The following is a 24,156-nucleotide window of genomic DNA, read 5'->3' on the forward strand; positions in this document are numbered from 1 at the left end:
GTTTGGTGATGCTAGTGGCAAAGAAACTTTTACTGAAAATATTACATACTGCACCTTTAACTTTTAAAAAACTGGTAGCTGACAGCTTCTACTGTATGTTACAGCAGGCCGGCTGAAGAAGAAAGGTAGCTTTATCTATGCTCTCTCTCATATTTAGTGTGAACTGATGTGCCTTCCCCAGTGTACCTATTGTGTGTGTCCTTTTTACAAAAGTGTAATCCTTCTAATTAATTGATGTCTGTTCCCACTATAGCTTTGTATGTTTTCTCTTCTCTATGGTCTGCTTGGGCTTTGATATTTCTCTCCCTCAGTCGGTTTTCATTCCTAAAGTTGGCACATTCACACACTGAAAATGAAGTGTGAGGAGGATGTGTTGATTTTCATGTTTCCTGAATCTTGGGAAATCAGTGTTTACCCTTATAAACGACTGACTGGAGATTGATTTTCTCTCTGTACTCTGCACTAACAGCATGCTCACTCTTGAATGGGCTTTGTGTGTGAGCAAGTTATTGAGTCTTTAAAATCAAGAAAGGTTGGGTTCCTGTAGATCTACCTTCCTGCAGAGTTTAGATTCAACCAAGAAGGTCTGTAGGACCTGGAGAGAGGTTTCAATTAGCATTCCCATTCACCTCAGTTGCAGTTTCTTGGCTGGTGCATGCACCCAGGGAAGCACAGTATGCGACCTTAATGTTGCGATCTTTGCTAATGGGCACTCAATTCTAGACATAATTGTTTTTGAGCCATTCACCTGAGGCATCAACATCATATTGCAAATTATTACAGGAAATTAGCATCCTGCCAATGCTGATTGGATAATGGAACCACAAAAATGCTTACAAGCCAAAGCCCTTAACTAGCAACTATGCTGCCATTACATGATTTGACTATTGTCAAAGGCAGTAGTCAAAGAAATTTAGTCAATTAGTTCATTAATAAAACAATTTTAACCTCCTAAGAGCCCTCACTGGAGGCCTCACAAATGCTTGCGATATATATGCTATATTTCGTCAGACTGCACAGTTACTCAAAAGGCTATCAAAGGAGAAACAGAGTGGTGTAGATACAGCATCTACCAGCAGGGGCTAACCTCCCATACTAGATTGTCAAGGTTAGGCAGGTGTGTTAGAGCAGGACTTGAACTAATCTCTGTAGGAATTTTGATCTCCTGGAGCAGGTTTGCAATGCAGGTGTAGATGGGAAGCTTGTACATACTTTTAATCAGTCTTATATAGATTATCAGATTGTGAAGCAAATCAGTGGTATATTACATTGTGTTTGGTATTAATATCATGTCTTTAGATCCCAGAGTGTTGACTGTTTGTCTTATTATTAATTATTAGCACTGACTCCATCTGCTCCTCTGGCTCTGATGCCTCCGCCTTCATCTAGCACCTCTCAGGGCTCAACTGTCTCCAGGCTACAGATGCAGCTCCACCTCCACGACTTACAACATAATGCCACTGATCTGCGCAAGCAGCTTGTACAGCTTCGGAAAATGCAGGTAATATGTTACGATCAAACACACACTGTCAGGTTAGGATTGAGGAAAAGGCAGGACTCACATGCAGAAAATTGGATGGGTTTTATTTAAACTCAATAAACAAAAACTACTCCATAGGGGAAAACTCAACAGTCCAGGGAAGGCGAAGAAAGGATTGGTTGGGCTGGAGACAGGGCTGGAACAGGCAGGAACTGACTAAAAGACACCTGGCAGGGAAATATTCACAGTAGCATCCACAACAAACTGGCATAAACAAAAAAACATAATGAGGTTAAATAGGAAAATGAGGATGGCAGGTGAACCAAATTAACTAATAATTAGGTATCAAGGGGGCAGGGCAGGACAAGAGACAGGAGAGCACAATGCAAACAACTGAACAAGAACCATATGCTCACACCAAACATAACAGACAGGAACAGCACATGGCAATGAAGCCATTATTGGCCATGTGCTCAAACAAACACAATGACAAGACAATTGGGCACATGGCAATGGAACCACGATTAGCCATATGCTCAAACAAAAGACAAGACCAGACAAGAGCGCATGGCAAGAGAACCGAAACCAAACACAAAGCCATGCACTCATAAAAACAAGACATGGGGCATGAGTGTCTGGATCCCGACTCAGAAACAAGACCAAACCAGACCAAAAAGTCAGGATCCAGACAACATGCTCCGAACATGAAATGCAGACTAAACGGAAGAGCACACGGCAAGGAAAACAACCAGAAAGCTGTGCACTCACACAGAGACACAGAACATACATGTCAGGATCTTGTTACCACAATAAACATGACTAACAAAGGTGACAGGATCCTGACACACACTCTCATACATCAAGACACACAGTAGGTAACACCCAGTGCTAACTAGGCATGAAGCGATAAGGCGTCAAATGGTAAATCACGCCTCTTCCATGTTAATTTGAGTTTTTGTCCTTACCAGGAGGTCGTCAGCAGTGTGGCATGTCAAGACAATTTGTCAGTTGCTTGGTTTCTATTTTCGTCACACCGCTCTAGGTAGTCCTACCCACTGTGAAATATTTTTGGTCCAATGCCTTGCTCTATATTATACAGCATGTTAAATAAAAATATGATTTTGTCACATTTTTAAGCATTTAGATTTCAGCGAGGACACGAAAAATACTTCACGCTCGAAACTTGGTAAATGGTAACTTCAAGATTCCATTTCTATTGGATTTAACCACTTTTGGTGGTATAACCTAATTTGTCAGGTTGATTTACTCAGATTGGATAACATTTTTGGCTTAAATTAAAACCAGTTTGTTTTTTTTGCTGTTACCAAAGGAAGCACATTTTTAGATTTCCTGATGAAACATTTTTTACAGTGTAGTTATTACAAAGTGTTACTTGTCTGTTGACACAGCACTAACAGAGTAAGTGCAAAATCATTGCATATTTCACAAAATACTCCCTCAAATTACTTTATTTTGATACCTATAAATTATGATAGCTCTATTGTTGAACTACTTGGTCACTCAGTCATAAAAACTAAAACATACACAGAAAAGACGCATTTGGAAAGTCAAGCATCGTCATTATCACAGGACCCCCATCTGAAGGTAAGAAATGAATAATTGACAACGGACTGTTGAATTATTAAAAATGTAATGCACACCTGAGGTTCTGGCCACGATGCAAAGCAAATTGGCCATTACACCTTGGGTGTACATTAAAATTGCAATAATTCAGCAATTCACAGTCAGTTATTCTGTTTGTACCAAAGAATGTCATCTGTGCTTATCTTAAGGTGTTTTTCAGGTTTTGTCGTGTATTAAACAACTTCCTTACACCACCGATTACATCTGTTCATTTAAAAGAACATGGCTATGACTAAGTAATACTGTGATGGAGTCAACAAACCTGAAAGTACTTCATACTGTAGTTGTGCAGTTGTAGAAAATTAAACGGCACATTTGTAATGTGCACTTGGAACATGCACTGTTGGAATTCAAAAATGCTCTGGTGTAAATTATTGTAATAAACCTGCAGCTCAGTGAGCCATAAAGATGCTTGTCAGCGGAAGATTTAAGGAAGTGTCACAGAGGGTGCTGCGGATGGCAAAGACGGCAAGAACAACCACATCAATTTGTAGTCTTTACAATATCTCACTCTAATTTATTTACTTTGTGATCAGTTGAATGCCACTTTGGTGAATTAAAGTACCAATTTCCTTCCAAAACAGCAAAATCTGTACATTATTACAAACTTTTGGCCGTCAGTATATTTCTAAAGGTATTGGCATTTTTTCTTGCATTTTAAAGTAGAAAAACTGACAGAGATAGAGAGAATCTAGAAATCTTTGAAAACTTTTACTGCAATGTGAACAGGGAAAGCCTCTGCAAATATAACATCAACAATCACATATCACTCAAATATGTCGACATTTCAGTTTTCCTGATATGGACCATCTATCCCAAGGCAGCAGAATTATCTGACAAGAAGGATGGATATAAAATCTGATTGAATGGATAGGAAAAGAATACATATGGCTTGTAAGCTGTTCCAGTGCACAGACAGCTATCAGATTGCCTTGGTGACAGAAAAGATGACAGGTTGAACAGGGCTATGATAAAGAGATATCATGTTTGTGTTGTGTGAATGTGTGTTGATGGAGAGACAGGGAGGATTGGAGGGGATTTGGAAAGGCTATAAACAAAACATAAAGAAAACAGTATGGTAATACACAAGATTGACCGATCCTCTTGGATTATCTGTGTGTCATCCTTCTCTTTTTTCAGTATTTACAGGGTTCCCGCAGTCATGGAAAAACTGGAAATGTCCGGATATTAAAAAAAATATAGATACTTTTAGGTCTAAAAAAAATTCTTTAAATTGATCAAACCTTAAAGGTGCTATGTGTAATTTTTGGTGTAACGTTTAAGTACAGTACTGTGCAAAGGTCAAAGGCACATAAAATGTTTCACAAAAACATTTGTCTTAAAATGGTTATTTATATCTTCAGCTTTAGTGTGTCAAAAGGTAATGTAAATTTTAGACTCCCAAACATTCCTAGTGCGAAAATAATAGAATAGAATAACAAGAAGCCCTGCAACAGATGGCATGGCCCCCACATGTAGTTGTGGCATGACAATTATTATTTCAGTTCCATTTTGTGATGTTAGTGGTGCAAAAATTACTTCGCCTTTAAAGAAGTCATGGAAGTTATTATCTCAGCTCTAAAATATTTCATCAGGAAGAAATGTATTTGTTAGTGTAATATCTATAAAATAATAAAAAAAGTATCCTATAATAAAGAAACGTATTCAATAATCACAAATGGCGTGGGATCCCAGTATTATTACACTACTGTGTATACTGTAAGTATGTGTGAGTCTGTGTGTTTCAGGGTTTCCACTTTCATGGAAAACCTGGACATATCAGAGAATAAAAAAATAAATAATTCAAGGCTTGGAAAATTAATAAAGTCTTTAACAAGTCACTGAAAAGTCATGGTATTTTCTATAGTGATTAAATTGTTTTCTATTAATGCTCAGATCTAAATATTTAATCAGCAACAAGATGCTCTTTGTGCATCCAATCTCTATTAAATATTTATTTATTTTGTAATCCAGAATTACAAATGACAACAACTAAAAATCATTAGGAAATCATTGATCAAAAGGTGTGGAAACCCTGGTGTTTATGTGCATGTTAACAAGTGTTCAAGTAGTCATTCATTTCTGCCCCGCTCCTGTGTTTGATTCACTGCAATTGCAGGGCAGGCAATAACTCTTAATATTATACTCAACGATGAGCTGGCATGGGCCAGCAGGGACACATCATAGAGAGAGAGAGAATTGAGTAATCTCTGACCTAGTCTCAAATCAAGTCAACTTTTCAGTCAGCAGTTCTTTAGGAAAAAATGACTGTGAAATGAGAGCTGCTCATGTGATTCATACATGAACACCTGCATCATAACTGTGAACACTCAACTAAAGAGACTGTATAAAAAAGAAAAAAAAGGAAATTAACATTTTAGATGTAGAAAGTGCAAGAAAATGGAAGGCATTTAGGGGTAGATGTGATGATGAAAGATATAGCAGCAATTGGATGGAGAAGTAGAAGTGAAGTTGTGACAGTCTGGGAGGGTGCAGACCAGGAAATGGCTAGATTGGTGTCAATTGCTTTGGTGTGTAGAGGCAGTAGTTTGCTGAGTTAGACAATTACCTGCCTAAATGCTGGAGCTCGAGACACGGCCCTTGCCCTCATCCCGTTACCTAGGAGACATGGATATGTTGAATAATGCATGAGACTCATAAATTATTCAGCCTGAGGAGGAACTACTGTTGAATGATACTAGAAACCCTATTGGAATGTACACACACACACACACACATATAAAGTGCACAAAAACAATCTTTCACACACTTTTCTCATTATGGGCTCTCTGCAAGTGACAAAGTCCAACCTGTATTTCTCTGAGGGCAAATAAACACTGTCTGCATAATGCTTACTCATCTCAAAATGATGGTGTTGCTTGGCACTCAAACTCCCACACACAGAGTAGGACTATGCTGATTCAATCATAACTTGGCATAATTGTTTTTATTTTTTTTATTACATTGATACTTTAGATCAGTGTTTTTAATGAAGCAATATCACATGTGCAAGAGTGCTGCTGTTCTGAAAATCAGCATGGCTTTGATTGAAGACAATTAACCAAAAAAGGATGTAACATACGTTTTTCAAAGGCTTCCACTCCATTAAAGAATGCTGTGCGCGACTGGCTGCCTCCTCTCAGAGACAAGATTGTGCTGTCTACTGTTCACTGCTCTAGACTTAATATTATTGGATTTAAAAATCAATGGAATACCTTGGACTGTATATTTTTTCTTCCTGTTTTGAACTCTATTACAATAACACCATTACCCGTCTTGGATATCTGGAAGCTTTCAGAGTACTCGGCTACCCATGCTGCTCCATCTCCACTGACTTTCTGTAAACCGATTCCTTTCTTCTGTAATCTATCATCATCGCTTACACTCAGAGGAAAATACTTTAACTCACTGAGATCTCTCATAAGGGTATAACTGATAACTGCTGTGTGAGTAAGAACAGCGTATCTGTCACGATCCCCTGTTGTCTGCCCCGTGTGTCACTCGTCACCTATCATAAACTACAATTCCCATAATTCCCGGCCCTCATCACTGCCAGCACTCAGTCACTCATTGTTCTCACCTGTGTCTCGTTTGATCATCACTCTCCCTGTGTACTTAAGCCACGTTGTTTGTTGATGTTTGAATGTAGATGTTTTTGTTCATAAGTAAATGTTATCTTTGCCCTCCGTGGATGTTTCTCCAGCCTATGTACTCCTTAGATGTTTTTCGTGTTTTTGTTTTGTTTTCCCATCGTGGATGTTTTTATTTGTTTCAGTCTTGTTTGTCTCCATCATTTTCAATAAACCGCATTTAGATCCTCACCCCTCGTCTGCCTTCATAACAGTATCACTGAATAACTGTTCTATTGAACACTTATTATCTGGCAATGGAACCATCCTTAGTGACTTAATTTCTGAGGAAAAACTTAGAAATGTTCTTACTTACCTAAACATGACAAACAGTTTATGACCTTGTGGAACTTAATCTACTTACACCCCCTAGTTAAAGCTACCTGATAAAACCTTGGGCTCAGAGAAGGGATGGAGCCAGTTGTTTACAATCTCACCCTTAACACTGAGTCAAATAACTTCCTGGAACCTGCATCGTTTGAATATCTTACATTTAAGATAACTGGTCACGTACCTATGCTTTTCGTGTTAGTTTACAGACCGCCTAAAATGGATGTCACCTGTTTGTAACTTCACTGTTATTCTACTAAGAGACTTTCATGTTGATAGTGATGTTGCATCTGCTTGTGATTTCAAGTCAATACTGGACTGTTTTTTATTGTACAACATTGTTCCAATGTTGTTAAAACAGCTTTCTTCCACCTATGCAACATTTTTCGTATTTGTTCTTCTCTTACGCCTGAAGTCCTATCCGTGATGCGGTATGGTGTTTCTCATCTGGTGTGTGACCGGCTTCAGAAAAAAGAATTTTTTTTTTACATATGTTCATATGTTCATGTGTTCATGTGTTGCCACCTGCGCTCTTAAAGATGTATTGTGCAGAAATGGTCTCTGAATAAATTGGTGAAAGAAACCAAAATGAACGATGAATCAAAATCCCCAGCACTATTTGGAAATTTTCGAACACAGACAAGTGAAGTGATACAAATAGTAAAGTGTCCCAGTGCTGTTATACGAAATATTAGCACTCCTGGAATGCCAAATTTCCAATCAAATGTTAGGATTGGAACTTTTTGTTGTTTAAAAGTTTTATGTGTGCATTCTATTAATTTCCTACAGTTTAGGTTGATTAAATAAGCACAGTGTGCCAATGTATGTTGAATCATGACAAACTGTATATATTGTAGTTTGTAATATACCCAACATGCACAAGGACACATGCACAAAAGCATAGCTGTGTGTTAGCAATTAAACTCAAGGACTTGGATGTGCATTCACAAGCAGTCATTAGAGCATTCGAGAGATCATCAAAAATATATAGGATATCACAGCTATCAAGGCCTGGCAGTGCTTATAGATTCATGCATATATGCCAACACACAATTCAGCACTGAGAATTGTCATACCTTCATACCTCAATATGACAGCTGCATATGGTCAAAGTCAGGTCAATGTTACACACCCACACATACACATATTTAAACAGTACACAGTATGAGTGGTCTGAGAGTAATGGCTTTGTTTTGAAACACTCTGTGTATCTATGTGTATATACCTGAAGTGTACAGTATACTATACTGTATAACGTGATTTACACAAAGTTTAATTTCCTTTCTAATCATCCAATCAAAGGCTGTGATTGGTTGATAGGAACACTGTTCCAGGAACAGCAAAGGATATTGTGTAAATCATGTAATGCAGACTTCAATGATGGGTCATTCTTAAAATGTGTATGTATGTGTGTAGCTGCAGAACCAGGACTCCATACGCAGTCTGCTGAAGAGAACCGAGACAGAGCTGAGTCTTCGTCTATCAGACGCCCTGAGAAAACAGGAAGACCCTCTTCAGAGACAGCGCCTCCTAGTAGAAGAGGAGAGACTCAAATACCTCAACGAGGAGGAACTCATAATACAGCAATTACAGTATGCCTCATCTACGCACATACACAAAAACTTGTTGATTCTTGTGAGGGTTCCTGTAGAGTATCTGTTACTGAGTAACTGATACAGCATGCAGCTACTAATTACACCATAGGTCAAATATATCTCCACTCTGTAGGTCCATCCAGTGCAAGTGAATGGTGACCAGAACTTTTTTAAGGTCAAAAAAGCACAAAGGCAGCATAAAAGTAATCCATAAGACTTCAATCCATGTCTTTAGAAATGATATGATAGGTGTGGGTGAGAAACAGATAAAAATGTAAATCCTTTTTACTATAAATCTATAAAAAGGAAAACAGCACTTAAATATTGATCTGTTTATCACCCACACCTATCATATCACTTCGGAAGATAAAGATTTAACCAGTGGAGTCATTAGGATTACTTTATGTGCTTTTTAGACTTTCAGAGTTCTGGTCACCATTCACTTGCATTGTAAGGACCTACAGAGATGAAATACTCTATTAAAAATCTTTGTTAGTGTTCTGCAGAAGAAAGAAAGTCATACACATCTGGGACGGCATGAGTGTGAATAAATGATGAAAGAATTTTCATTTTTGGGTGAACAATCCAATCACATGTACTCTCCTTCACATTGTTGGAAACATGTATGAATTTCTCTCTTCATTGAACACAAAGGGAAATATTTTGCGATATTTATGTTAAAGATTTACCCCTTTAAAGTACCATGGCTGCATAATTCACAACCATTTTTATTAGTCTTTTTATTAAACTAACTCATATTTGAAAATGTATAAAATTCAAAACTATAACATAAACAGACATTCCTGCCATTTCAAGCTCAGCACTGCATTCATTCAGCTATAAATCTGCAGACTCACACCTCAGAGATAGCTTGTATGGGAAAGGAGTGCATCTCATTGATTTATTTTGTTCCTGTTAAAAGCAGCGGGGTGACTAAATCTGCCTCTTCAACTCGCCGCCAAATCAGTCATGTTGGTTTTAATTGATGGTGGTTATTAAGTATAGCTAACAGCCAGTTGATGTGATTCAATTATTAACGGTGTGCAGTTGTAACAAACCATTTTGTGGGGGGTGGATTTATTTGACGTGGTTAAATTGGATTTTGAGTGTAAACACTCCGGCTGTGTCTCAGTCGTTTAGCTCTAATGCACCCTTCCACACTGACACTTATTTACTTATTCAAAGGCGCTGATGCTTATGCACATGGAGGTTTTCTGTGGATTTTCCACACTCGTCTCATTCTATATTTGAGCGAGCTTCTCTTCCACTTGAAGGGATAATTTGCCCAAACATTAAAATGATGTCACCTGTTCCAAACCCATATGTATTACTTTATTATTTGTACACAAAAGGAGATGTTAGTCAGAATGATAGCCTCAGTCAGCATTAATTTTCATTCTATGTTAAAAAATTCTAATTTCAATGCACACACACAGTGACATTTAACACATCTCATATAGTTTTGTAAAACTGCTCTTTCTGATGTGGACAATATAGGTTCAAAAGTTCGCATAGAGAATCTGGGATTCAAAATCTAATTTATACCTGAAATAAGCAGATGTAAATAGATAAGTTTTAATATTTTGGAAAAATGAAAATAGGTCACTAATCAAATAAGCAAATTTGTGGCATTGATCGTGGTAACTCTTTTTAACAAAAGTTCAGAGTTCCTTGCTTCTATCAAAGCACACAAGATGCTCTTAGGAACATTCTCAAATCCTGCTGGATAACATGGATCATCAGGCTTTGCACAAACTTGAGTCCATGCCGGCTCAATTACATGCTGTCATTAGAACAAAAGAAATACTGAAATTCATGTAAATCTTTCAATTCATCTTTTCAATGAAATTACATATACTGGCGGCCAAAATGTTGGAATAATGTACAGATTTAGTTGTTTTAGAAGGATATTGGTACTTTAATTCACTAAAGTTGCATTCAACTGATCACAAAGTATAGTCAGCACATTACTGATGTAAAAATCAGCACCATCACTATTTGTAAAAAGTAATTTTTTAACAAATCTAGACAGGCCCCTTTTCCAGCAGCCATCACGCCAACACCTTATCATTGAGTAATCATGCTACATTGCTAATTTGGTACTAGAAAATCACTTGCCATTATATTAAACAGAGCTGAAAGCTATTTGGTTCATGAAATGAAGCTTAACATTGTCTTTGGGGAGAGTCACGTAGTGCCATGCGGGGTCGGTCGTGTGAACAATGAGCTCTGCGAACTTTGCTAGTTTTAATTATTTTTATATCATAAATCATACACCCTGCTACATAACTGTTATGTGAAGTTAACATGTCAAAGAATTCAAAATCCTCTGGATATATTAAAAGCCACTTACGTGCTCAAACTGATACTAGACAGGGCCGCAGACCAGGGTCGCGATTTGGATGGTCCGGTGGGATATATATATATCTAAGTCCCTCATTTCATCTGTTGTGGATTGCTCAATTGGAAACATCTTAGTCTCAGATCACGCCCTTGTGAGTTTTGAGGTGTTTCCACATACGGAGAATAAGAAATCATATAGTTGGTGCTTTAATGTATTCTGAGATAACCTTGGAGGAGCTTGACGAGGTAATTCAGGCCTTGCCTACAGGCAAGGCTCCAGGGCAAGTTGGATTTGCCTCTGAATTTTTTAGATCTTATGTTATAGAACTAGACCCACTTTTGTTAGAAGTTTATACGGAATCATTAAAGAATGGAAAGTTTCTGCCAACCATAACACAAGTCCGGATTAGTCTGATTCTTAAAAAGGACAAAGATCCAAGTGAGTATAAGAGTTAACGTCCAATTTCCCTGATCCAGCTGGACGTAAAAAAATATTGTAAAAAATTCTGGCTAACCGATTATGTGAAGTTATAACATCTCTTATACATATATATCAGGTGGGGTTTATTCGGCCATAGCTCTTCTGATAACATTAGGTGTTACATAAATATTATGTGGTCAGTGGCAAATGATCAGACTCTGGTCACTGCCATCTCACTTGACTCCATAAAGGCATTTGATATGGTAGAATGGGATTATCTTTTTAAGATTTTGGAAATGTACAGGTTTGGGAGTACATTTATTGGATAGATTAAGTTACTTTATAGGCACCCAGTAGTAGCGGTAACAAATGGATCAATTTTAGATCCATTTGTAGACCCAGCAAATAATTTGTTTGAATTATTGAATGAGAAATATTGTTTGGAATGGGAAATTTCCCAGATTACATGTCAGTAAACTGCATGGGCCAATTGATAGAGGTGGGTTAGACCTAACGAAGATGTTGTTTTATTATTATATGTTCGTTCACAGACATCTGGCTCATTGATCGCCTCCACCTTATCTCGCATTTACACTTGGTATGGATAAAAGTGTCCAGAATGTTTAATTTGGACATTTATTTAAATGTTGCCTTGAGTTTATGGCTTAACCCCAAATTATGTATTAATAAGTCCCCTTTCTGCTGGTCAGTGTAGATACTACACTCTGTGACCAACCACACCTGAGTGGAGTGTTGAGATCCTTTGAATATCTGGTTCAACATTTTGGGATTCCCAGATTTCAGTTCTTTAGATATTTACAGCTGTGACACCTGCTCTGTACTATTTTTGGGAGTAGCATACACCCCTCTAGAGCAGCACATACAATGGGAATGGTGATTACTGCTTTTGTAAAAGGTCATGAGGAATCAGTGTATTACTGCTAATTGCTAATTCAGAGTCTGGGGGACAGAGCTTCAAACTCTTTCAAGAGATTATGGGAGAAAGATTTAAACTTGATATGGAGGATTTAGAGTGGGCTAGGATTCTAAGAAACATCAAGTCTGCGTCTAGAGATGCAAGAGTGCGCCTTATGCAGTTCAAGATTTGTAATCGATTTTTTTGGACCCCTTGTAGATTGTATAGGCTTGGTCTTAAAGATACCTCCATCTGTTGGCGATACCAATCAGAAGATGGAGACATAACCTATGTCTTTTGGGGGTGTTTAGATCCAGGTTTTGGTTAAATTTCTTGTAAGTATTGAGAGTCTTGTATGTGATGTATTGGGCACTCGACTTTCATTTTGCCCCAGACTCTGTATTTTGAGCGATGGGGCGGTCTGGCAAGATGTACAACTAAACAAGAGGATAAGTACATCAGAGTCTTTGTTTGAGAAATATATACCTCAAATGTCTTCAGCTGACAGCTTAATTGTATTCTACACTCAACACCAGTTTCATGTACAATAGTAAAGAGAAGACTCGGGGTGTAGGCCTAATGGGAAGAATTGCAAAGAAAAAGCCACTTTTGAAACAGAAAAACATAAAGAAACGGTTAGATAAAGCAAAGAAACACAGACATCGGATAACAGATAGTTGGAAAAGAGTGTTGTGGATCTTAACCCCATTGAGCTTTTGTGGGATCAGCTAGACTGTAAGGTGTGTGAGAAGTGCCCGACAAGAGAGGTGAAATGTCACCTGAGTATCTGGACAAACTGACAGCTAGAATGCCAAGGATCTGCAAAGCTGTCATTGCTGTAAATGGAAGATTTTTTGAAGAGAACTCTTTGAAGTAGTTCTGAAAATTGTTTTCAAAATGTAATAGTAATTTTTCACATTATTAATGTCCTGACTATACATTGTGATCAGTTGAATGCCACTTTGATGAATAAAAGTACCAATTTCTTTCCATAAGAGTGAAATCTGTACATTATTCCAAACTTTTGGCTGCCAGTGTATACTGATAAAAATTATATTAAATAAGTGAAATGCCAAATACAAGAATTTTCACTAGTGGAGCACACTGTGGAATAAATCTATTGAGAGGATGTTTGTGTTGGCAGTGATCTAGAGAAGTCAGTGGAGGAGATCCAGAAGATGTCTGTCAATCACCGGCATGTGACAGTACAGGAATTGGAAGAGAAAACCTCCCTGCTGAGGAAACTGGGAGAGACGCTCACAGAGCTGAAGAGTGAGACAGCTCATTTCTGTCCTTCACAGGCACACACTTTAACCGCTGCTCTTTTAAGATAAAGAGGAGAATCATTGACGCTTGCTCACTTCTCTGCTTCTTTGTCTCTCTCATTCAGATCAATTCCCAGGGCTGCAGAGTAAAATGCGGGTTGTTTTAAGAGTAGAAGTGGAAGCCGTGAAGTTCCTGAAAGAGGAGCCACACAGACTGGATGCGCTGCTTAAACGCTGCAAATCAATCACAGACACTCTCACCACGCTGAGGAGGTACACAAAAACTTGTTGACCACAGTCATTTAATCAGAGCACTTTTAGCAGAAAAATTACATTCACTGTCCACCCACATATTCTGTTTTAAATTGTATTCATTCTCAGCCAACAGCAGCCATAACCTGCCTGTCAAACACAGCCTGCATCCCTAATATACAATCACTGAGCATTTTATTAGGACACCTGTAAACCTACTTAACAACTACGGTAACATAGATAACTACTCAACCACTAAAATTGTAGTGAGCAGAATAACATCTCAGAATGCACAACATGTTGAAGCTTGAGGTAGATGGGCAATAACAGCTGAAGAAAATTTTGGCACTTTATTAGGCCCAGAGAGGTCTTAGAGACAAACCATCCAGTTTCCTGTAAGTTTTTCAAGGATAGGGCTAGTTGAGGGCTTTTCACATGTGTTTTTCAATGTGTCGATCAAAACCTAGCTCTTTTTGTTTGAGCAACTCAGCCAGACAGCAGGGGTACCCGGTTTATGCACTGCATGTCACTGAAATAAATTAAACTCAATTGAATTTATTCTGCCTCATTCTGATTGATGTTGTTTTGGTCTCTGCAGGCAGGTGAATGAGGGAGTGTGGAAAAACCAGGATGAGTATTCAAGTCCCTCTGCTAAACACGGAGGAGGGGATGACTACAGGAAGAACACAGACTTTGACATTCCAACCAGCCCACCGCTCAGCCTCAATGAGACCAGCCTGGCAAATTGGAGCCCTCACTCCAGTCAAAGTCACACTCACAGCCTATCCCACTCCAACCCTTCTCATGCACAGCGCGAGAAAGACTCTCACGGAGTGGGGTCATTAAAGGGGCGGGGCCTGGAGGAGCTGGGAGGGCGAAGCGGGTCTGAAAAGGCTTCGTCAGTGGAAGTGAGACTGGTGAGCAATAAGAATGAAAGTGACTAAGAGTTATTGTGTGAGAACAGTTGAAGAGTTGAGTTATAAATTGTAATTTTAAGTTGTATTAAAACTGATGTGTAATTGTATTTTTTTAAGTTTTTTGTAGTTTTTGTCCTATCCCAGCTTAATCTGCCAAAACAACATAAGCAAGCCATTTGTAGGCTGATTTCCCTGAAGACTGTAAACACCATGACAGTCAATACTAGGTATCTGCACGGATAGTCGTTATCTGGTTAACCATTTAACAAATTATTATTCGGTTATTCTACAATTGAAGTAGAGGTCTTCAACCTCTCAGATTTTCAAGTATAGGTCAAGTTAGGGACTGTCCACACATGTTTTTCCATGTGTCTGTGCTGTTTTTCAATAGTTTTTGTACGTAAATGCGCTGGACGGACATCGTTGACCTTTGTGCCCAGTGCAGGTCCTACCCCATTTGGCACCCTAAACGAGACCCTCCATTGATTATTTTGCGCATCGCACCGATTCACTCGTGAGTCTATGGCCGTGTTCACAATGCAATTCATACTATCCGTACTACTCTTACTGTTCTTGTATTGTTTCTAAAAAGAATCAATCTATTGGGTTCAGCAGAACTTTATTTGTTGACTGGAGTTGTGTGGATTATTTTGATTCACCCTAAATATGCATTTTGGACCATCAAAAAGTACATTCACTTGCATTGTTTAAAGAGAATAAAATCCTAAAAATCTTAAATTCTGTTTTGATGAATAAAGAAACTCAGATACATCTTGGATGGCCTGAGGGTGAGCAAATTATCAGCAAATTTACATTTTTGGGTGAACTATTCCTTTAAAATCAAAGCATCCTGAAGAGGCTAATAAACCACAATAGGGTAACTACATGCACATGACAAAACTAGTGTCACGGAAATGTGAACCTTCCTGGGAAGAACACATATCTGGTTTGTCACTTTCTGTAAATTCTGTATTTTCTGTTAAAAATTCTGTTGCATTCCGTGAAAGTAAAAAAAAAACATTTTTGGACAGTGATTTAATCATTTGATCTATGTATTGTGCTATATAAGCTCATAGCTCACTTTGAATTCATTCCCTGTTATTATGAGCAGTTTTTGATGCATATTCATTTTAATAAACATTCTTTATTCCTGAGTCCTGACTCCTGAGAAATATACGAAAAAATGTCTTAACCCTCACGGTTATTTGAATATTACAAATGTTACCGTGCACATCACTACTCAATACATTATTAACTTCTGGCTCAAACAATGGCATAAGTTTGGGTAGGATTTCCTGTTTGCTCAAACAAAAGAAAATGGGGGGATTGTCAATTTTTGGAAACTTGTTTGGAAAGTCTTGTGGTGGTGATACAGTACACTATAAAGGCCTGTTCACACCAAGTCTTGAGCTAAATGACTAAATTATACAAAAACAAAAAAGTTGGGATACCTGGATGAATTCTTCACAGTCCAAGGAATTAAACACATTTACAAGTTAAAAACATAAGTTCATCGCAGGAAGTTGAAAGAGATGCATTGTTCATGTTTTAAAATCTTGTTATATATGTTTTACGTGCTAAAATTTTTGATTTGGTTTGAATAGGCCTTTACAATTCAGCTTTTTACTAGCTGTTTTGAACCATACATTTTTTTATCCGTGTGTCTCTTCAGGCAGCAGAGAGAGACTGGGAGGAAAAGAGAGCCAGTCTAACTCAGTACAGTGCTCAGGACATTAATCGACTGCTGGAAGAGACTCAAGCTGAGCTCATGAAGGCCATTCCAGACCTGGACTTTGCTGCCAAGCAGATCAAACCTGCGCAAAACCAGAATCAGAACCAAATCCAGAACCAGACCCCAACTAGCACCAATACCACACCAGAGCACAGGCCTAATAAACCTCAGCATAAACTCTCCAGTAAAGAGGGCGGATCCAGATGGGGCTCCGATGAGCTGACAGTGGCAAGGTATCGAACTGAGAAGCCCTCAAAATCCCCCCCTCCTCCACCTCCCCGTAGGAGTTTCCCATCCTCCCCTGGGCTTATTACACGCAGCGGAGAGATGATCATTCCTGGAAAGAGTATAAAGGTAACTGTTGACATACACACACAGCAATACACACATGATTATAGATTTGTGGGTAATCTATGCAAGCATTTATTCTTGAAAGATCCCATGAAACCACTTGACGAGTACAGTTTTCTTTCCTGTGTTGATGTATTTTCTATTGTGTGGAGATTCTCATTCTAATTTGTATATGCCCCTGATTGTAAGATGAGTCATCAATATTTTTTAAAATATGTCTTAAGAGTATACTAGCATGTAGATGACATCAAACCTAAAAGACATGAACTAAGACTACGTCTACATTAATCTGGAAGCATTTGAAAACTGTGCTGCCACACTGCCGTTATTAAGCGTTTTCCAAAAGTTGCTCGTCCACACTGAAACGTATGAAAACGCTTAAATCATGTCACTGCGCATGCGGAAAATCCCCGTTGCATGTACGGTCTGAAACGCAATTGTCCTCGTGTTTCGTCACCGGACACCAATTCCGAGTAAACTTCCCTTCGCCTTTGAAGGAACGCAATGTAATGGTTGTACAAAGTAACATTTATTTTTTAACAACGCTATCAAAGTATCAAGTACAACAGGGCCTAACCTAACTAAAACTATAACACGGCCGCCATCCTGATTGTTTTTGTTGGATAGATCACATGACTGCATCACATGACAACAAATTAATCGTAATTTTCAGATATGTCCTTTTTCACAGTCCACACTACAACGCGAAAACGGCGTTTTCAAATGTATCCACTTTGGAGTGCGTTTTCAAAAAGCTCAGTTTTTGGAGACAAAAACGCTGTCTCAGTGTGGATGGAAGGCCAAAACGGAGAGAATGTGAGAATGAGAGATGTGTTTTCAAACGAAAATGTATTATTGTGGACAAGGCATAATAGCCGCAAAATTCTTTTGATTTCATGAGGTCTTTAAAGATAGACTGTGGACACATATGCAAATTTCCATGCGTGTGTCCATAGCTTGCACCAACATTTATGCAAACTCTTACTGCAAGCTTGCAGCAACATTTACACCGATCAGCCACAACATTAAAACCACCTGCCTAATGTAGGTCCTCCTTGTGCTGCTAAAATACTCAAACCAGCCCATCTGGCTCCAACAATCATCCATGCGATTATCTAAAAAGACAATTGTGTGGGAGCAGTGCATAAAATCATGCGGATATGGACCAGGAGCTTAGGTTAATGTTCACATCAACCATCAGAATGGGGGAAAAAGTGATCTCAGTGATTTGGTCTGTGGCATGATTGTTGGTGCCAGACTGGCTGGTTTGAGTATTTCCGGAAAAGTTGATCTCCTGGGATTTTCATGCACAACAGTCTCTAGAATTGACTCCAAATGGTGATTTGGAAGGACCTACGCAATATTAAGCTGGTGGTTTCAATGTTGTGGCTGATCGGTGTATGCAAACTCTTACTGAAAGGGAAACACACAGGCTTGAATAAGAGGAACACACTACATCACATTTAATTTGAGTACAGGGTCTCAGTAATATCAAGCTTAGGTTGAGCATCTAATAAAAGCCAACTTTGTTTGTGGGTGTGTTAGTTATAGTTGACATTTTCATTATTGCCTCAGCTGTTCCCATGGTGATAAATCACCTGTGAGTCACAGGTGAATTTAAGGGAGATTTGTACATTCTTTGAGTTACATTCACTTGTGATGACTTTAATATTTAAGAGACATGTTCTACACTTTTATGTGGATTTTAAATCCAGTTTTACACTTAGTCAAGTCTTTTTAACCAAAAGCAGTTTTCCACCATTTCCACCCATTAAAGGATGTACATTTGACATTTGAGAGTAGGCTACTTTATGTAAAGATCCTCTGTTATAATTACCTAAGTTACTAAATGCTGAATAAACAGTGTTTTTTGACTGGAGAGAGGCTTTACATAATGAACATTAGAGTATGTATCAAAAATAGGATCTTTAAGAATTTAACTCTTATTTTAAAAGTGCAAGAAAATCCTGTTTTCTATTATATGCCACTTTAAAAGCACATATACAGATTTGTCTTTTCTATATATACTCATTGAGCACTGTATTAGGAAAATTATGGTAATACTGGGTAGGGCCTCCCTTTGCTCTCAAAACAACCTTAATTCTTTGTGACATGGATTCCACAAGATGTTGGAAACGTTCCTTTGGGATTCTGGTCCATGTTGACATGATTGCATCAGACAATTCCTGCAGATTTGTCAGCTGCACATTCATGCTGCAAATCTTTCATTCTACTACATCCCAAAGGTGTTCTACTGGAATCAGATCTGGTGACTCATTGTCATGTTAATGAAACCAGTTTGAGACAACTTTTGCTTTGTTGACATGGTGCATTATCATACTGTAAGTAGCCATTAGAAGATGAGTAAGTTGTGGCCATGAAGGGATGCAAATGGTCAGCAACAATATTCAAATAGGCTCTGGCATTCAAGTGATTAGTTGGTATTAACAGACCCTAAGTGTGCCAAAAAAATATTCCAACCACCATTACACCACTTCCACCAGCTTGGACTGTTGGCACAAGGCAGGTTGGGTCCATGGATTCATGCTGTTGGTGTCAAATTCTGACCCTACCATCTGTGTGCCTCAGCAGAAATTGTGATTTATCAGACCAGGCTACGTTTATCCTGTCTTCAACTGTCCAGTTATGGTGAGCCTGTGGCCACTGCAGCCTGAGCTTTCTGACAGAAGTGGAATCCGATGTGGCCTTCTGCTGTTGTAGACTGCCTGGTCGAAACGTTATCTTTTCTATTATATTAAATTACATGAGAGAATTTATAGCAGTGTGCCATTCTTTTGTTTTTTCATGAATTTTGTAAATTTTGGATCGTGCATCTGCCTTAGTGTTTGGATGTGCGCATCCTACTTCTACTCTTCTGTTGTTGTAGCTGATTTGCCTCAAGGTTTGACGAATTGTGCATTCTGAGATGATATTCTGCTCAATACATTTCAGCAGTTACAGAAATACTTAAACCTTCTCGTCTGGCACAAACAATCATGCCATGTTCGTAATCACTGAGATGACATTTTTTTCCCTATTCTGATAGTTGATTACTGATAACTGAAGATCCTGACCCGTATCTGCATGAATTTAAGCATTGCACTGCTGCTACACGATTTGCTGATTAAGTAATGCATGAATAAGTAGGTGTACAGGTGTTCCTAATAATATATAAAAAGTGCTCAGTGAGTATATGTGTTTATCTAAACAGAAATCTGAATCAGAGGAGACCGAGCCTCAGAAGCCACACGTGAAGCTGAGGAGGAGTGTATCTGAAGCCCCCCGGCCGGCCTCCACCCCTCCAACCATCGCTGGTGAAAGAGAGAATGGGGACGAGGAGAAGTTAGCTGCTGAGCTGGAGGTGAGCACATGTCTTACCTGAGGAGTCCCATCAGCCATCTGTACCCTAACTGCAGAGGTGTTAATGTTCATGATAAATGTCCATATGTCACAAGCACCAGATGTGTCTGGTACACACCCACTGAGCAATACAATTATGTTCACACATTCACACACATTGGTGGGTACAACCGGTTGACTGGTTTGCCTGTTTATTAAGCACACATTAACAGGCAGGAGATCTGAATCTCTGTCTGTGCTCTTTGGCTCATGACCAATTTTAGTGCAAATGAGTGGTTTTGGAATGTCTTGTCAAGTCCTGATGTAAAGTGATGTCATGCTGTTGTTAGACATTATTCTTTTGACTCATGCCATATAGTCAAATCCTCATTACAGCTTATTCTTCTATGAATTAGCCACTTATACAGGAACAGGCCATCTGATTGACACTTTTGTTTTTAAGTGCACTTTAGGCATGGAGTCACTGCAATAATAAGCCAGCATTGAAAAAGTGATTTCTAAAAATAGCATGGGTAAAGGGTTAAAGGCAAGAAAATATGTATACTGTAGAGTTTATCAATATTTATGCCTATCCAAAAGTAATACAGTAAATACTGAATATATCACAGACATAAGCGGATGTGCATTGTGGTATGCCATTTCTGTCTAATTTAACTATACATAGAATCAATAACATAAAACATTTTTATATACAATATATGCTATCTCATGCATTAAAACTTTAAAGCACATGTCAAATATTTGTATTAGATCTTTATTAGTGCACTAACTCATCTTGCTGTCTCAGTATTAACATCTTTTTGCCAGGGGGTCACTTCAGTGTGCTTCCACAGAATGACACCACTTGAGCTGCACGCTTTAGAGCAGCAACACACACACATATACATACACTCACTGCAAGGAATATTAACACACACAAGCAGACAGATTTTGTTCTTTTGGTTGAGTGGATGACAGGGTAAGCAAGCAGATGTCCCCTGTCCTCCGTGCCCCTGCATGTCTCTGTTGGAAACACTGTGGAGACCTGTGGAGATTTTGGGATATGCTGCAGTGACACTATGCCGACCCTTCTATCAAAAATAATGAGGCCTTAAACTGCCTCTCAAAACAAACTCTCAACTTACATAATACTCATGTGCACTATACATACATATTCATTAACATTTAAATATGGGATTTTGCTGTTGAAATGTCCAGCTTACACCAGCGTGAATTTCCATGCTGGTCCACATTGGCCATGCTGTCTTTGCAACAGGGTTATCACTCCATAATAATTCACTCCAAACATTGTTTATCAATCCATAATAATAAGTGGTTCTTGCTGATAAGTCTCATCATACTTATGATTTTTTCAAACTAGACAATAAAATGGGTGAAATAATCACATTATTAAAGGTACAATAAGTAGGTTTTTGCTTATTAAAACATTTTACACATAAAGACCTTTTTTTTAACATTTGTTGAAATTATGTACACTCATATGAGATAAAGACTCCAAGTCATATCAGAAACCTAATAAAAAGATGTTTAATTTTACATGGAGCGTGTCGCCCCCTCATGGGCGCTGCCATGTTGACAGCAAAAGACACTGTGTCATGCAATTGACTATGTTACTACTATTAATAATGACAATAATAATAACAAGTTTACTTTATATAGTGCTTTCAGCCAAGGCTCAAACATAAAAGTACATGTAAACAAAATAGCAAACCAAACAATATAACAACAAACACAATATACTTACTACAAACAACACCAGAGCCTGAGCCAACAGTTTAATCCACAGTGATGTATCAGCAGGAGTGTGATCAAAAAGACAGTCCAAAAAGAATGAGTGCAAGTGAAAAGATAAAATGTCCAAACAAGAGGGAGTCATGAAACAAACCGCTATGTCCTGCAGCTCTCACAATGGCGATAAACGGCGCGACATCAAACGGCAATCGCGAGTAGGCCTACACACTGGCCTACAGCCGGCAGAAAGATCGTGATCGAGACCTGGCTGCACGATCACAGTCCAGCACGCAACAACGCACAAAAGTTATTTGGGTTTAAATCCAAAAATGTCCATAACAGAAAAATAATAACAGAAGATAAACAAACATCTTCAGTATTCAGGAAGTTGAGTGTCAGTATAGAGTCCAAAACAATAATTACTACTGGGACCAATGGGATAAGTAAGAGCCAGCTAAAGAGTGCACCTTTAAGGGAGGCACCCGAGGTATATCTAGGGATCAGAATATGATAGAGACTTTCAACTGGTCAAGAACATCCTAACAATCACCCAAAATAGCTAAGCAATTACATACCAACAACACGCCAAAAAACATTTAGAACACTTTAACAACTGCATAGCGATGGCCAGACAATGTGCAAATCTAGAGCTGCATTACAAATCACATACTTCTGCACTATTCTACACCATTTTGTAGTGCAAGTAGTGTGAGTGTGTTCACACTGAAAGTGCACTTACTTTTTTAACCAATAAAAAAAAGAGTGGAATGTTGGAAAATGGAGGTTGTGAGGGATTGACGTAGTCTTTTCAATGTGTTGTAATAATGTTTAATGTGTTTTGGATCATTCTGCTGATGAAACATTTGAAGAAATTTCAGTAGACAAAAAAAACTCCAGAAAACATGAGTTGTGGAAAAGTAGTGCCTGCCATTGAAGAGACTGCAAGTCTATCCCTCAAGATGGCCAAAAAATGTATTCATGGTGAATGTGGCGACTACCACAAATTCCGTCAAGACAGCACTTTGCAAATGTGAGATAAATACTTTACAATCAGCCCACAATGTATGAATTTGTACATTATTTGAGAAAGAAATGTTGAAAAGAGGTTGGCTAACATGTAAAAATGCTAGTGGCAACACAACATTTTTTCACCTAAAAATGGCAAATTAATGAATAGCATTTGTAAATGATGATAAGACATGTCACTTGCCCCCTGGTTGTAGTGATTGCTACACCCCTGGGTTTAAGTAATATTATCAGTTATAGAGATAGGTCTTGTAAATCAATAAGACTTTGAACTTTTTGATTAAATGCATTATGATATTTACAGTGTTGGATGTGTAGTGCGTGTCTTAAATTCAGGTTCTCTAGTGTCATGAGTACTATAATGAGTTTGACTGAACTAAAATTGTGCACCCAATTTTTTTTAATGTATTCTCTACAATCTCCCTGATGGCTCAGCTTTTTGAGCGATATCTGACTCCCACCCTCCCCGTGCCATCACCCAGGAAATACCCTCCACCCTCTAGTTTACAGCTATTGCCCTATGTGCCCTCGACAAGACAGGTAACAGACCGTATTGCAAGCTAGTGTGGACTGCTGCTTTCTGCACACTCATGCATGAACACAGATGTGCTTCTCTTGTTTGCCCCAAATTCTCAGAGGGACTTTCAGAAACTTAAGACTTGCACATATATAGTAAAAAACCCTCACTACACTCAACTTTAAGACATTAAAAAGTGAATTTTGATGCTCTTAGTCACAACGAAACGAAGATATTCCCCTATCACCAGTGAGCACAATCACAACCTGTCACTACACACAAGGTGTGTGAGTGTGCAGCACCTGCCAGTGCATGTCTGCTTTGTTTGTAAGTGTGGGTTGAGTGTTTTGAAACTTTTGGGATGTGGTAAGGCTTGCCCAGAATTCATCTGAATAATGCAGTTTTTTTATTTGTGTACGAGACATATCTCTGTGACCTGTAAGTGTGAACATAAGTATGCATATTTGTGTGTGTGTGAGCGTGTATTTATCACTTTGTGGGGACCAAATGTCCCCATAAGGATAGTAAAACCCGGAATTTTTGACCTTGTGGGGACATTTTGTCGGTCCCCATGAGGAAAACAGCTTATAAATCATACTAAATTATGTTTTTTGAAAATGTAAAAACTCAGAAAGTTTTCTGTGAGG

The 24,156-nt window shown here is 38.5% G+C and overlaps 1 protein-coding gene across 3 annotated transcripts in view; it reads left to right on the forward strand.

The window, feature by feature from the left end:
• Positions 1 to 24,156, forward strand: part of LOC127653334 (SRC kinase signaling inhibitor 1-like) — a 191,864-nt gene that overhangs the window by 147,468 nt on the left and 20,240 nt on the right. For all 3 annotated transcript variants that reach the window (XR_007971792.1, XM_052139985.1, XM_052139986.1), the window contains exons 10-17: positions 105 to 125; positions 1,341 to 1,501; positions 8,500 to 8,675; positions 13,503 to 13,630; positions 13,749 to 13,896; positions 14,474 to 14,792; positions 16,465 to 16,878; positions 20,087 to 20,236. Coding sequence is in view for 2 of the 3 variants with exons in the window: in XM_052139985.1 (XP_051995945.1) it covers positions 105 to 125; positions 1,341 to 1,501; positions 8,500 to 8,675; positions 13,503 to 13,630; positions 13,749 to 13,896; positions 14,474 to 14,792; positions 16,465 to 16,878; positions 20,087 to 20,236 (1,517 nt within the window). In the remaining variant the exon portion in view is untranslated. The remainder of the gene's footprint in view (positions 1 to 104; positions 126 to 1,340; positions 1,502 to 8,499; positions 8,676 to 13,502; positions 13,631 to 13,748; positions 13,897 to 14,473; positions 14,793 to 16,464; positions 16,879 to 20,086; positions 20,237 to 24,156) is intronic.

Source organism: Xyrauchen texanus, chromosome 12 (assembly GCF_025860055.1).
Source record: "Xyrauchen texanus isolate HMW12.3.18 chromosome 12, RBS_HiC_50CHRs, whole genome shotgun sequence".
Lineage (NCBI taxonomy): Eukaryota > Metazoa > Chordata > Actinopteri > Cypriniformes > Catostomidae > Xyrauchen > Xyrauchen texanus.